At 33.7% G+C, this 12914-nt stretch overlaps 1 protein-coding gene across 1 annotated transcript in view; it reads left to right on the top strand.

The window, feature by feature from the left end:
- SNTG2 (syntrophin gamma 2) overlaps positions 1–12914 on the top strand; it is a 612266-nt gene that overhangs the window by 338291 nt on the left and 261061 nt on the right. Inside the window, exon 9 of the mRNA XM_043985274.1 lies at positions 8422–8549. Within this exon, the coding sequence (XP_043841209.1) occupies positions 8422–8549 (128 nt within the window). The remainder of the gene's footprint in view (positions 1–8421; positions 8550–12914) is intronic.

Genomic DNA, 12914 nt, shown 5'->3' with positions numbered 1-12914 from the left:
ATTTGTACAAAAATATTTATAGTGGCTCTTTTTGTGGTGGCTAAGAATTGGAAATCAAAGGAATGCCCATTAATTGGGGAATGGCTAAACAAGCTGTGGTATAAAATGTTGATGGAATGTTATTGTGCAGGCAAGATGACTTCAGAAAGGCCTAGAAAAACTTGTATGAAATGATGTTGTGAAGTGAGCAGAACCAGGAGAACATAGTACCCAGAGACAGCAATATTGTTTGATGAAGAACTGTGAATGACTTGATATTCTCAACAATACAATGATCCAAGACAAACACAGAGGACTATTGATGAAACATACTATCCACCTCCAAAGAAAGAATTTGTATTTTTTTTGTGAGGAAATAGGGGTTAAATGACCTGCCAAGGGTCTCACAGCTAGTAAGTGTCAAGTGTCTGAGCCCAGATTTGAATTCGGATCCTCCTGAATCCAGCCATGGTCCTCTATCTACTGTACCACCTAGCTGCCCCAAGAACTGATATTGATGAAACAAACTGAAGCATGCTATTTTTCATTTTCTTTCATTTTTTTCCCTTTTATTCAGGTTTTCCTGTACAAAATGACAAATATGGTAATGTTTTACATAATCATACATGTATAACCCATATCTAATTGTTTGTCACCTCAGGGAGGGGGATGAGGGAGGGAAATGGGAATAAAAATTGGAACCCAAAACTATAAATAAAAATGTTTATTATTAAATAAAAAAACTGCATTACAAGTCAGAGTTACAAAATGGACCCCAGGTCACAAGATAGAGTCTGAGAAAAATCAAAGGAATACAAAGTAATGAGTATTACTACTACACTTATGCAGAAAGGGGTATAATAATTGTTAATATATATTTACCAAAAGATTTTATCACTGTCATCAAGGTCCAGTTACTGAACATGTATCATAGCATTCTCTATAGATAATGAGGTCTTCCTTATATTCCAATTTTCAGAAGATAGCATCAAATCCATGATCTTGCAGAACTTTCTAAATGAGACCCACCATCATTCCAAAAATTTAACAGGTAATTCTTTCAGGAAGATCTTTTAATGATTCAACATATCCCTGAAACAAAGGCCCACCTTTTTAATACCAATTTTTTCCCAGTGATAATATATGAATGTGAGTAATGAAATACTATAGTCTTTGAAGCACTAAAATTATAGGTCACCCAAAGGGTAATAGAGAGATACATAGTGGGCAAGAAAGGGCTGTGAAATATTACAAATCATTAATTATGCTGAATGAATGTTATAAAGGGCATAATCCAGGAAATGGGTGACAAGGGGAAAAAAGATAGACTGTTCATGTATCAAGATAAAGGGAAAACTGATTGATAACCTACAAGCTCCATTGGTACACACACAGAGTTAGGAAACTGAGAGCTTCAGTGTATTACGTAAATCTTCCATGTTGAATTTATGAGAGTACATACATGAGAGTTGTACGAAATAGACTATATAATAATATATAATAATATATATATAATAGTAAGTTACTATTTGCATTTTTGGAGGAAATAATAACATCAATGAGAGTGCAGATACATTGGAATATGACCATTTTGGGCAAAATTCTTCTATATAAGACATTCCATACTTACCTGACACCTTAAGTTGGAGCATATTATAAATTCATATGCACATATATAAACATATGTATATACATATATACATGTATGTACATATACATATATGTATACTATGTGATTTAAAATTCCAAATGTTGATTCTAATGTGTTCCCCCAGTTTCAGTGGAAACTGACTAAAATCACTGATAAAACGGGTTTAGGTTTTTAAGGGTTTATTGAAACATAAAAAGAGAAAGATTGAGAACAGAATTCCTACAGCCTGGCAATCCTATCTTTCCTCAATTTTCCTGTGAAGTCCTCAGGAGTCTCCGCACAGCCAGGGTGAAGTCAGGAACCAAAAAGCCACCTCACTCTCTGCGCAGGCTCCCCTACCTCCTTCCAGTCCCTTCCCAGAAATGGGAGGTTCTTCAAGCTGGTTGGTTGACTGGGCTGGAAGTTCAGAGTTTTTTTAGATTCTGAGAACCATGCTTCCTTATGTACTCTCAAGTACCAGCCAGATGTGCTTAGAATCTAGTCAACTACTAATCCAGTCAAATCAACCAGTAATCCACTCAGTTGGGCTCTGAGGATCTGCCAAATCTCATCTATCACATTCCATTATCTTGACAATACATATGTATATATGTATGTGTGTGCATATATACATATGTGTGTATACATGTGCATATATGCTATTTTTGTTATATACTAATCTCCTTAAGGTAAACATCTTGTTTAATCAAAATGTAAGCAGGTCTATTCCCCCTGTCCCCCCAATGAATATTACTCAGGACCCTGGGGAAGTGGGGAGCAGAGAGAACCGGGACTCTTTTTCTCCTGAAATGAATGACCCCAGAAAGTTAGAGTGTTTGAGTATCTGTATTTTGTAGTTGTTCTATTTCATTCTTTGCAATCATCTATTTTTTTAAATGTTGTCTTAGTACCTAACCCAAGAAGCTATCATACCATCAATAATTTCCTTTTTTTAACTATGCTGCTTCAAATCCTCCCTGGACCAAGCAACAAGAACTAGTTTTATGCAAATTTTGTGTATAATTAGAATAAATAAGTCCCAGAATATTAAGGGACTATTCTGTAAATGAAGTGCATAAAAGTTCTACATGGTCCTTTTGACAGTTCTTTTCTTTGCTTTTTAATTCTTTTACTTTTATGTTCTCAGCTGCCCCAGTTTAAATTGAGGCTAGGTTATAAGTGTCCTACAGATAAGTAGTGATAGTAATAATAATGACAGTAATAATGTCTAGAATTTATATAGCACTTTGAGGTTTGCAAGGTGATTTAATATTAATTCATTTGATCCTTACAGCAATTCTGTAAGTTACATACTGTTATTTGCTTTCCCCATTGCACAGATGAAGAACAGGCAATGAGGGTTAATGACCTGCCTCAGATGTAATATGTAGCAAATCAGGCTTCAAGCTCAGGTTTTCCTAATTCCAGGTACCACACGCTACCCTCCTGCACCATCTATCTTCCTCCATAAATGAAGTGTTATACTGTAAAAGTTTCTCAGACTGTAAGGTCAAATCACTAACATGGTATCAAAGACAAACTGAGTGATGGAAAAATTAATATGTATCAAATCTCTGAGAGCTAAGAATATTATTATTAAAGAGCTGCAAGAACAATATGAATGAAGAATGTAGCTTTTGAGTAGGTGCAAATTGCCTGCCTTATTTACAATTCCTCTTCATCTGTACCATTACAAAGTCACATCTTCTAATATTCTAAGAAAGTTGGTAATATCAGTTTTGTCATGCTTTTTCAACATACCTGTCTAAAAGGGGGAAAGGCTGTTTAACATGCAGGAACTCTGTAAGGCAATGATTCCCAGATTTTTTGTGTAAGAAATGGGATATCTGTAGTTTTAGAATCATTATGGTTAGAGCTTGAAAGGGATATAGATATCCTTTATTCCAGACTCTAAACCCAGATATATTCACTCTAAATTCCTGATGCTTTCCAATATATCATTTTGTCCATCAATGGGTTTTATTAACTTCTTTAACACCAAATTTAATCTTAATTTTGTTTGATTTTAAAAATCTGTGACTGACAGCACCTTGATGTAATTGAAAGGAGAAAATGATACTATGAAAATGAGGTTCCATGACTCCACAAAGTTTGGGAACCATCAAATCATAGAATGTCAAAGCCAGAAGGCACCTCAAATATCTTTTAATCTAAACCTTTATTCCCTATCCTCACACCTTTGCCCATTTTATATAAGAGGAACTGATTCCCATACAAGTTTTACTTACCCCAGATTCTTATTATAGTCAATGGCAAATAGTCAGAGATGACTAATTTTTATGTTATGTTTTCCTTCTAAATCTGTGATTTATTTTGAAGTATGTTATATTCCCTTTCAGATAGAAGATTAAAATCCTAATCTATCACTCCTGAAATACTCACTTAAGTCCTTTGCTATATTTCAATTAAGTATAAATATGGTAGAGTTTCATTTTCTTAGAATCCTGATGTGATTTTGGACAGCTGGTATAAATTATAAGGATCAAAGTGAACTGGGCTCTCTCTTCTAATTTCCTTATAAGAAACCAAAATGGATGATAGTTAAAACACTTGATTTACCTGGGTTTTGTATATCAGTTGTACTAAAATCATGAAAAACTGACAGCTACAACCTACTGTGTTTTGGTTCAGCTGGTGGCCTCATGCCTCACCTCTATAAGCTATTAAGCTAATGTTGGGGTTTTTTGTTTTTGTTTTGTTTTGTTTTGTTTTGCTTTTTTACTGATCTTAAAAGAACCAAGTTTTATTTTATGTTTTTCTGTTACCTCTCCATTATCAAGAAGGTAGAATCTATTGTAATTTAGATTTAAAACAAAAACAAATATTAGTTAGGCATTTTCTTGTATGAGAAATGAAAATTCAATTTCCTCTCTTTGACTTTGTTTCCTCTATAAAATGAAGTGGTCACATCAAAAGCCTATAGAAATCTGAAAACCTTTGATACATTCTTCAAACATCATTAATAATAGAAATAATCAGTTCCCAAAGTGAATCACTACTACTTGGCATATGGTTGTTTTTTTGGTTTTCGGTTTGTTTGTTTTTTGGAAGAGAATCTATTTGGTATTGGTTTTTATGGTGGCTGCTTTATTCTTTGATAACTTGCCAATGATGGGATTTAATCAATAAGTATCACTAACCATGGTTTCTAATGGAGATCCTTTGGAAGTTTGTCAGAAACTTAACAACTTGGTAAAGAAAAAAGATAAAGAAAGTTGTTATTGAAGGATCAGTCTCTTGTTTCTTTTATCTTCCCTATAATTCTAACCATAAGGTGTAGGAGTGGGTTTCCCCCTGCTATAGAAAAGGGAAATTTCCCCTATCATAGTGGGAAGACCAACTATTTTCTTCTTTCCATCAAATAGTGAAGATTTGCAGAAAGTGTAGAGGAAACAATTTTTTAACTTCCTCTATAACTGTCTATTACATGAGTTTATAAATGTAAGAAAATCAGGTAAGTCAACTAGTAAAAAAGTTCAAGAATGAGTGAGTAAATGTTAACCTTTTATTGCACCTATTTATGAAGTATTCTTTAAAATTTGGGTAATGGCTCAGGAGTATTAGCAACGAAGAGTTAACTTAATTAATTCTGGTTATGGAGAATCTTGACTTTTTTGTTTCTTGTTCTATTGTCTTATTCTCATTTCTGGGAAATGTAAAAATAAAATGTTTTACAGATTGCAGTCAAGACCATAAAAGGAGGTCTCCATTTCTAGGCAATGAATAATAAATTTGCAAGGCAAGCCTTGGGGTGATTCAGGCTTATTTCTACCTCCTTTCCCTATGACCTTCATTATTTGCTTCTTTTAATACCCTCCCCAAAAACTTATTATGCTCTAAAATGCCAGAATATAGAGATATAGGAGCAGAAGTTTTAAAAAATGGTGCCTGATGATGCCCACTAACCATTGCTCTGAAACCTCTGAGAAGTTAGGAAATAGGAAAATATCTTCAGTAGACATCAGTAGACATCTTCAGTAGAAATGGAACACTTTCTGCATATGAAGGAAAAGCTCATAAGTTATTTTGTTGATTCCATTCTATGACATAGACCTGTATATCATTCTTCATGGGATCTTGGTGTCCTTTACAGATAATATTTGTGTTATCCTATTACACAGGGAAGCTCTGGGAGAGCCAGAAACCATGTTCTGATTTTCACTATACATGGTTATTATGACTACACATTTTCCTCAATAATCATGTCTTTTATTTCTCTGCTATAGCCTTTGGTGGACCAAAGACCCATTTTGAATTCATTTGTGGCTAAGCAGTATGGAAAGTGAACAGGAAAGTCTGATCACCACTTCTACCTCCAAATAAGCATATAAACCCCCAAACTTAAGTCATTTCTCCAGCTTTGTAACATTGGACAGAGGCTTCTCTTGTTTTTTTTTTTTCTTTTCTTCAAAATAAGTTTTAGGATTACAGTTTTCTTATATAAATTACATCACTAACCCTTGGAAAAATATCTAGAGATTCCCCCCTTAGAGAGAAGTGGATAGGAAAATCTACCCCATCTTATCTGCTCAATGTTCCATCAGGTGCCTTGACCCCAAAGCTTTTACAATCATCCTTTCCATATCATGACTTTCCCCATGGTGATTTCTATGTATTGCAGTTTTGATATATTGTGGGTTGGCATAATAAATTAAATGGAAACTTTGGGGCAGTTTTGTAGAAGCTTCAGATGACATGTGAAGGCCTGCAGACAAAACAGAAGTTGTGAAAGTCAGAAAGGCATAAAATATATGTGTAGTACTGTATGATGTAAACATAGTGTATCTTTTAATACAATAATAATTCAGACAGAAGTCTGAATTATCTGATATGAAGGGAGTGACAAAAAATTTATTTGCATTTGCATTTTCCATATTGTGAGAGGGCCATGCTTGTAAGCCCTACAATGTGGAAGAGATAACTGTAATAACTAGTAAGTCTTTTATAAGAAACTAGGAGAAATTATTTATCATAACTTTTTATATCTTAAATATCCTCACCATGAGATAGAATAAGGGTAGACAGCATTGAGTATTGTTTTGAATTTTTATCTATTTCATGAGTTCTGTGGTCAAAATGTTGATCATCTATTGAGTAGTCATCTGGTGATGAGACTCTAGGTGCTTAGGTTAGTCCTCCAACATCAGACAAGACAGTCTATTATCAGACCTGTATTCAAAACTTCTTCAAGTTTGATAGATTCTAACACAGTTTACATTTCCATGAAATTTTCTCATGGAATATCGTCATCTCAATTCTATCAGAGGATCAAATCTGTGGAATGAGGTAGAGAGAAAGTGCTATGGCAAATTATACTAAGGCTCTCTTCCTCCAATATAAAGAATAAGTAAATGTGGATACCAATTCAACGTCGGTAGATATTTCCAAATATTTTAAGTATTTTAAAACTATTTTATAAATTATTTTAATCAGAGATAGATAAAATAAATAATATTGCCTAATTAATTTTAGTTTATATTTGAAATTATGATTCTCAGATGTAATCTGTGACTGAAAAAATTGACTGAGCAGAAAGAGTTGTTTTCAATATTGTTATACAATCTAGCTTCTATTAATTTTCTATGGCTTGATCAAGTGGATATTTTCATAAAACTAATTGTTTGAAGTAAGTTTAATCTTTCATTTATTCAACAAATGCACACATATATCCATATACACATATGTACACAAACAAATACACATACATATATACATACATATAATCTTAGTGTGTATAAGACTCAGTTATAGGTGCTCAGTAAACCAAAAAGATGAATTAGAAATAATCCTTGTTCTATAATCTTGTTAGGGAATTAAGACAGTTATCTTGTTCCCTTTCTTATTCAAGGATCATACTACAAATACTCATTATTTTCCTGAATTGTAAGCAAAAGTGTATAAAATTAGACTCTTCAATAATAAGACATGAATATTGAAGATGATCTTCATTTCAGCAATGAAAAAATCACAACATATCCTTTTTTCACAGACTCTGTATTGTGAGATAATCTTATTCAGAAAGATGCTTTTAAATTAACCAAGGAGGAACCAATATGTTTGAGTAGTTTTATTGTCTAGATAGTTTGTTTTCAGATCCCATAATCCTTGTGCATAAGGTCTTTTCCTCCCTTCCATAGTAAACTAGTTTTGACACCTATTTATGATCTTTATCATAATGATTTAAGATTGTTAATCAGGTTGAAGGCTACAGTCTGTGATTATTAAAATTTCTCTTTGCATTTTTGTGGTAAATATATGTTGTACCATCATCGTCTTTTATGTTGATGAAGAATAAGATATCTACTGTATAACATGCTCTTAATGGAAAAAAAATAATTCTACAAAAATACTAATCAACACAACAATATTTTTAGACATAGACGTGGTAGACCAAGTCTTGAAGGTTTTCAACTTTTTGGACTTCCCTCCCTCACTTATACCTATCTGTGCTCTCCTCTGGATAATTCCTCTTCTCCCCTCTAAAACCGAACATCATCAAATTCTTCCATTTGTACCTCTTTGTATCTCTGCCAGCACCTTCTTTCTTCCCTATGTCTAATACCCTCTTACAGTTTACTTTTAATAAAAATATCAGTAGTCACTAAAATTTTGAGAATAACCAGATTTTAAACACCTTTGAGGAAATAATTTAATTTCCTACATTAGTATATTTAATATTTAATAATCATAATTATGTAAAACATTATTGTTAGATTGTAGACCCATTCCATATATATGGCTCTTTCTGAACTGATAGACTGTGATTATTGATTTTCATTTATTCTGTACAGGCACCATCATCACCTTCCTCGCCCATAGCTAATGAACCAAAATATGAGAAGCGCTGGCTAGACACCTTATCAGTTCCTCTCTCTATGGCTCGAATCTCAAGGTACAAAGCGGGAACAGATAAATTAAGGTGTGTAATCATCATCTCAAAAGGAAAGAGTTAATGAACTGCATTTAATTTTTATGATAAACACATAAAATTTATTTACAACATCCACTTATTTCATTTAGTGACTATACAGATTCATGCTTAGTATATTTTGGTATTATTATACAAGTTCCAGAAAGATTCAGTAATGGTTTCCTGTATTAAGGAAAATAACTAAGGGAAAAATGAAAATGTAGTAAATAGAGGGCCAGCAAAAATGTTGATGAGAAAATTAATTTATATCTAGTGGTTGCCTGGGTCATGTCATCTATACCTGCTGGAAAAGAAAACACCATTTCTCAATTTAGCATATTGTGAGATGGTTGAGGAATTAGTAGAATTGCTTTCTAGAATTAGAACTAGCCATGTGACCTGGAAATCTCTAAAATTGGGGGGCAGGGGTTTTTATCCCCTCTGAGCTAAAGGAGCTGGACTTGATGATCTCTAAGGTATATTCTAGATTTAATAATTTGTTGGTTTGTGAGATTGATGGGGAGAGGCAGTTCAATTATATTATTGTTGTTATTTTGGGGGGTACTTTGGATGCTTTTTTGATTCTTCAATAATTGAAATATGGCTACTTTTCCCTTACAAAGATTTCAATCCCTGCATAACTTAGTATATCATTTTCATGAATTGCTCTGGATAATCTACCAATAATGAACCTCAGATGAAAGACTGACAGTGTCTCACTGGGCCCCTACATGTAGGCTTTTTAGACTGTTAGAACCTACCAGAGTCTGTATTCTATTTTGAGCACCCAAGGTCAAATCCATGACTGTAATGTATCAGAGAAGAGGTTTAGTAAAAGAATTTGTATGTAGGACTGGTATTGGCTTATTTCTTAACAGATGTGTAGACTATGTCACCTCTTCCTTGGTATAATAGTAGAAATTTTATTCTTTATATAACTAAGAGAAATATTTTCAGAGTCAGCAGCTATTCTGACTGCTGGCCACAGGGGAATAATTTTCTTGTCCATGAACATAAACTCAAATTTCAGAGTAACAATATAGGCAGAGGAAGAAAAAAAGAAATTTTTCTAGGGTACAGCCTCTGTCACAGAGAAAAGACTCGATCTGGTAATATCCTCCATTTTCTGCTCATATTATTAGAGTTGGAGTGTATGTGATGCTTGGTATGAATTGACGAGGGGAAAATAAGTGGTGCATTAGATAGAGTGCAGAATCTGGAGTCAGGAAACCCAGAATTTGAATCATGCCCCAGAAATGTATTATCTGAATAACCCTGGAGAAGTCACCTAATTTCCTTCACACTTGGCTTTCTCCTTTATAAAATGGGATTAATAATAATAGCACCTACATCACAAAGTTTTTTTGATGATCAAATAAGATAAATATGCAAATGTTTTTCCAAATATTTCAAATATTTAAAAGTTGCTTAATTGATATTATTATTTTATTATTTTGTTTTCAAAATATTCATAAGAGAAAGTTAAGAGAAATAAATTATTTTAGTATAGATTTTTAAATGTAATTACATCTAACAGAAATGTGTCTATTCTTATAGACATATAGATATTTTTCTGTCTATTGGTAAATAGAATAATAAATAAAGATAGATATAATATAGCAGCCAGGGGCCCCTAGGTGGCACAGTGGATAAAGCACTGGCCTTGGATTCAGGAGGACCTGAGTTCAAATCCAGCCACAGACACTTGACACTTAACTAGCTGTGTGACCCTGGGCAAGTCACTTAACCCTCATTGCCCTGCAAAAAAAAAATCAAAATTTGAAAAATAATATAGCAGCCACCATTTATAGCCACTAGAAAATAAAGGTTCATTTCTAAAATGTATAATGAGACTTTAGAATCAAGAAACATGAGTTCAGTTCCAAGTTCTTTCCCTAAGCAGACATTGGCCTTGGTGAAAGTATTTGACTTCATCTTTTCAATTGGGGAAGTGGAGGGAGCATATAAAGTATTTGCTTACTAAAGTACCTTCCATGTATAATTTGCTTGTTTCTTTATCTCAAATAATAATCAATTAACCAGTAAGAATTTATTGGTGTACTCTGTACCAGGTACTATGCTAGGCTCTCATGACACAAATATAAAAATGATTTGACATTCTAAGGGAGAGAAAACAAGTACATCTGTAAATAAATACAGAATAAATATAAACTAAGTAAATCCAATGTCATTAAATACAAACTGTGTAGGAAAGGGTACTAAAAATTGGGGCAAACAGACAAGTCTACATGTAAAAGATGATGCTTGATTTACATCTTAAAGGAAGAGAGAGGGATTATTATGAAAGATCAGGGAACAGGCAATCTATTCAAGGCATGGTGAACAGGCAATGCAAAGGTATGTAACTGCGAAGTGGAAATTCATTCATGAGAAATAGAAAGCAAGCCAGCTCATCTAGATCATAGAATATGGGAAGAAGAGTAACGGAAACTAGGGAGTGAGAAAGGAAGAGAGAAAAAGACACTATGATAATCACTTTACAAATATTATCACATTTCATCCTCACTACAACTCTAGGAGTTAGGTAATATTACTATCCCCATTTTACAGTTGAAGAATTGAGTCAGACAATTTGTAACTTATCCACATAAGTGTATGAGGTCATATTTGAACTCAAGTCTTCTTAACTCCAGGCCCAAAGCTGTATCTACTGAACCACCTTGCTCTCTCAAAATCGACTAAGACTTCTTCAAACCTAAACTGAGGAGCTTATATTTTATCCCACATACAATTAGAAGTCATGACATTTGATTGAGAAAAATGTCCCTAATAAAAAACACTTTGGAAGCAGTGGCAAGGATAGACAGGAAGGAGTAGAGAAAAAAATGAGGCAAAGAAGCCAGTTAACAGAGATGTTTCAATAATTGAGGTGAATATTGATGAAGGATGGCTTGAAATAAAATGTGTCTCCGTTAGAAAAGGGAGACACATGTAGATGTTTGAAATATTATGGTAATAGAATCAATAAGATTTGACAATGGAGTAGACATGTAAGATAAGAGAAAGTAAGGAATCAATCATTTAGTCAACTTGCACTTCTTAAGTATCCATTATGTGCAAGCTAAGTTGGAATGGAAGAAAGGGAGGAAGAAGAAAAGGGAGCATGGGAGGGAGGGAGGAAGGAGTGAGAGTTAATGATGACTGAAGTAAAAGATCTCTGTATATTTTAACATACAAAATAATAAAGCTGTAGGTACAAATCTGGAGATTCAAAGAAAGGGAAAAACATCAAACATTGCCTGTCCTCAAGGAGCTTAGAGTCTAAAGGGGGAGATAGCATGAAAATAATATTGTGGTTAGGAACCTGAAAAAAATAGTGAACTTTGGAAGATGGGAGGAGTTGGAAGAGAAAAGAATTAGTTCTGTTGTGGACATATTGACTTCGGGATATATAAATGCATCCAAATGGAAATGTCCAATAGGCAATAGGTGATGTGGCCACTGAATCTGAGAGAAAAAATAGAGGTTGAATACATAAACCTGTTATTTATTTGCATAGAGATGATAATTAAACAGTGGCATGGATGAAATCAAACATGTGAGTGTAGAGAGAGCCCATGACAAAACTTTAGAAAACATGCACAGTTAGGGGGCATGATATAAATGATGAGCTAGCAAAGTAGCCTGAGAATGATCAGTTAGACAAGAGTAGTAAGTGTAGAACTTAGAGTAGAATCATGGAAACAAAGATAGAAAAGACTATATTGGAGGATGAGGGTGGTAAACAATGTCAAATGCATCAGGAATGTCAAGCTAAGGACTGAAAAAAAAAACCATGAGATTTGGCAAGTCAGAGATTATCTTTGAAGAGACCAGTCAAATAACTGTTTAAGTTGGAAGGGATTCAAGAGCAGAGAGGAATGTGAAGGTCAATTGGTTAATAATTGGATGCACATTCGAAGGGGGAAAGCAAAGTTATATAGCAGTTGTAGTCAAAGTATCAAGTGCAGGAGGGATATAGATTGTGATGAGGAGAAAGAATAGGTATATAGTGGAAGAGAAGCTCTGGAAGGTCATAGCAGGTGTGATGCACAGGGAGAAATGGAACTCAGCTAGGTGGTACAAGAAGATAGAATGTGGAACCAGGATTCAGGAAGACCTAAGTTCAAATTCAGCTTAATATACTTAATAACTATGTGGTCATGGGATAGTCATTTAACCTCTTCCTACCTCAGTTTATTATCTGTAAAATGGAGATAATAACAGCACCTATCTCACAGGGTTATTGGGAAGGTACAAAAATGAGAAAATTTCTGTAAAGTTCTTTGCAAACCTTAAAGAATTATATAAATACTAAGTAATTCATTTTCATTATTAACATTTAAGACCAAATAGAATACCTAAGGGTTTTTA

The sequence above is a fragment of the Dromiciops gliroides genome, chromosome 2 (assembly GCF_019393635.1).
Source record: "Dromiciops gliroides isolate mDroGli1 chromosome 2, mDroGli1.pri, whole genome shotgun sequence".
Classification (NCBI taxonomy): domain Eukaryota; kingdom Metazoa; phylum Chordata; class Mammalia; order Microbiotheria; family Microbiotheriidae; genus Dromiciops; species Dromiciops gliroides.
Note: the sequence above shows the minus strand (reverse complement) of the source record. Positions and strands in the feature narration are given on the sequence as shown.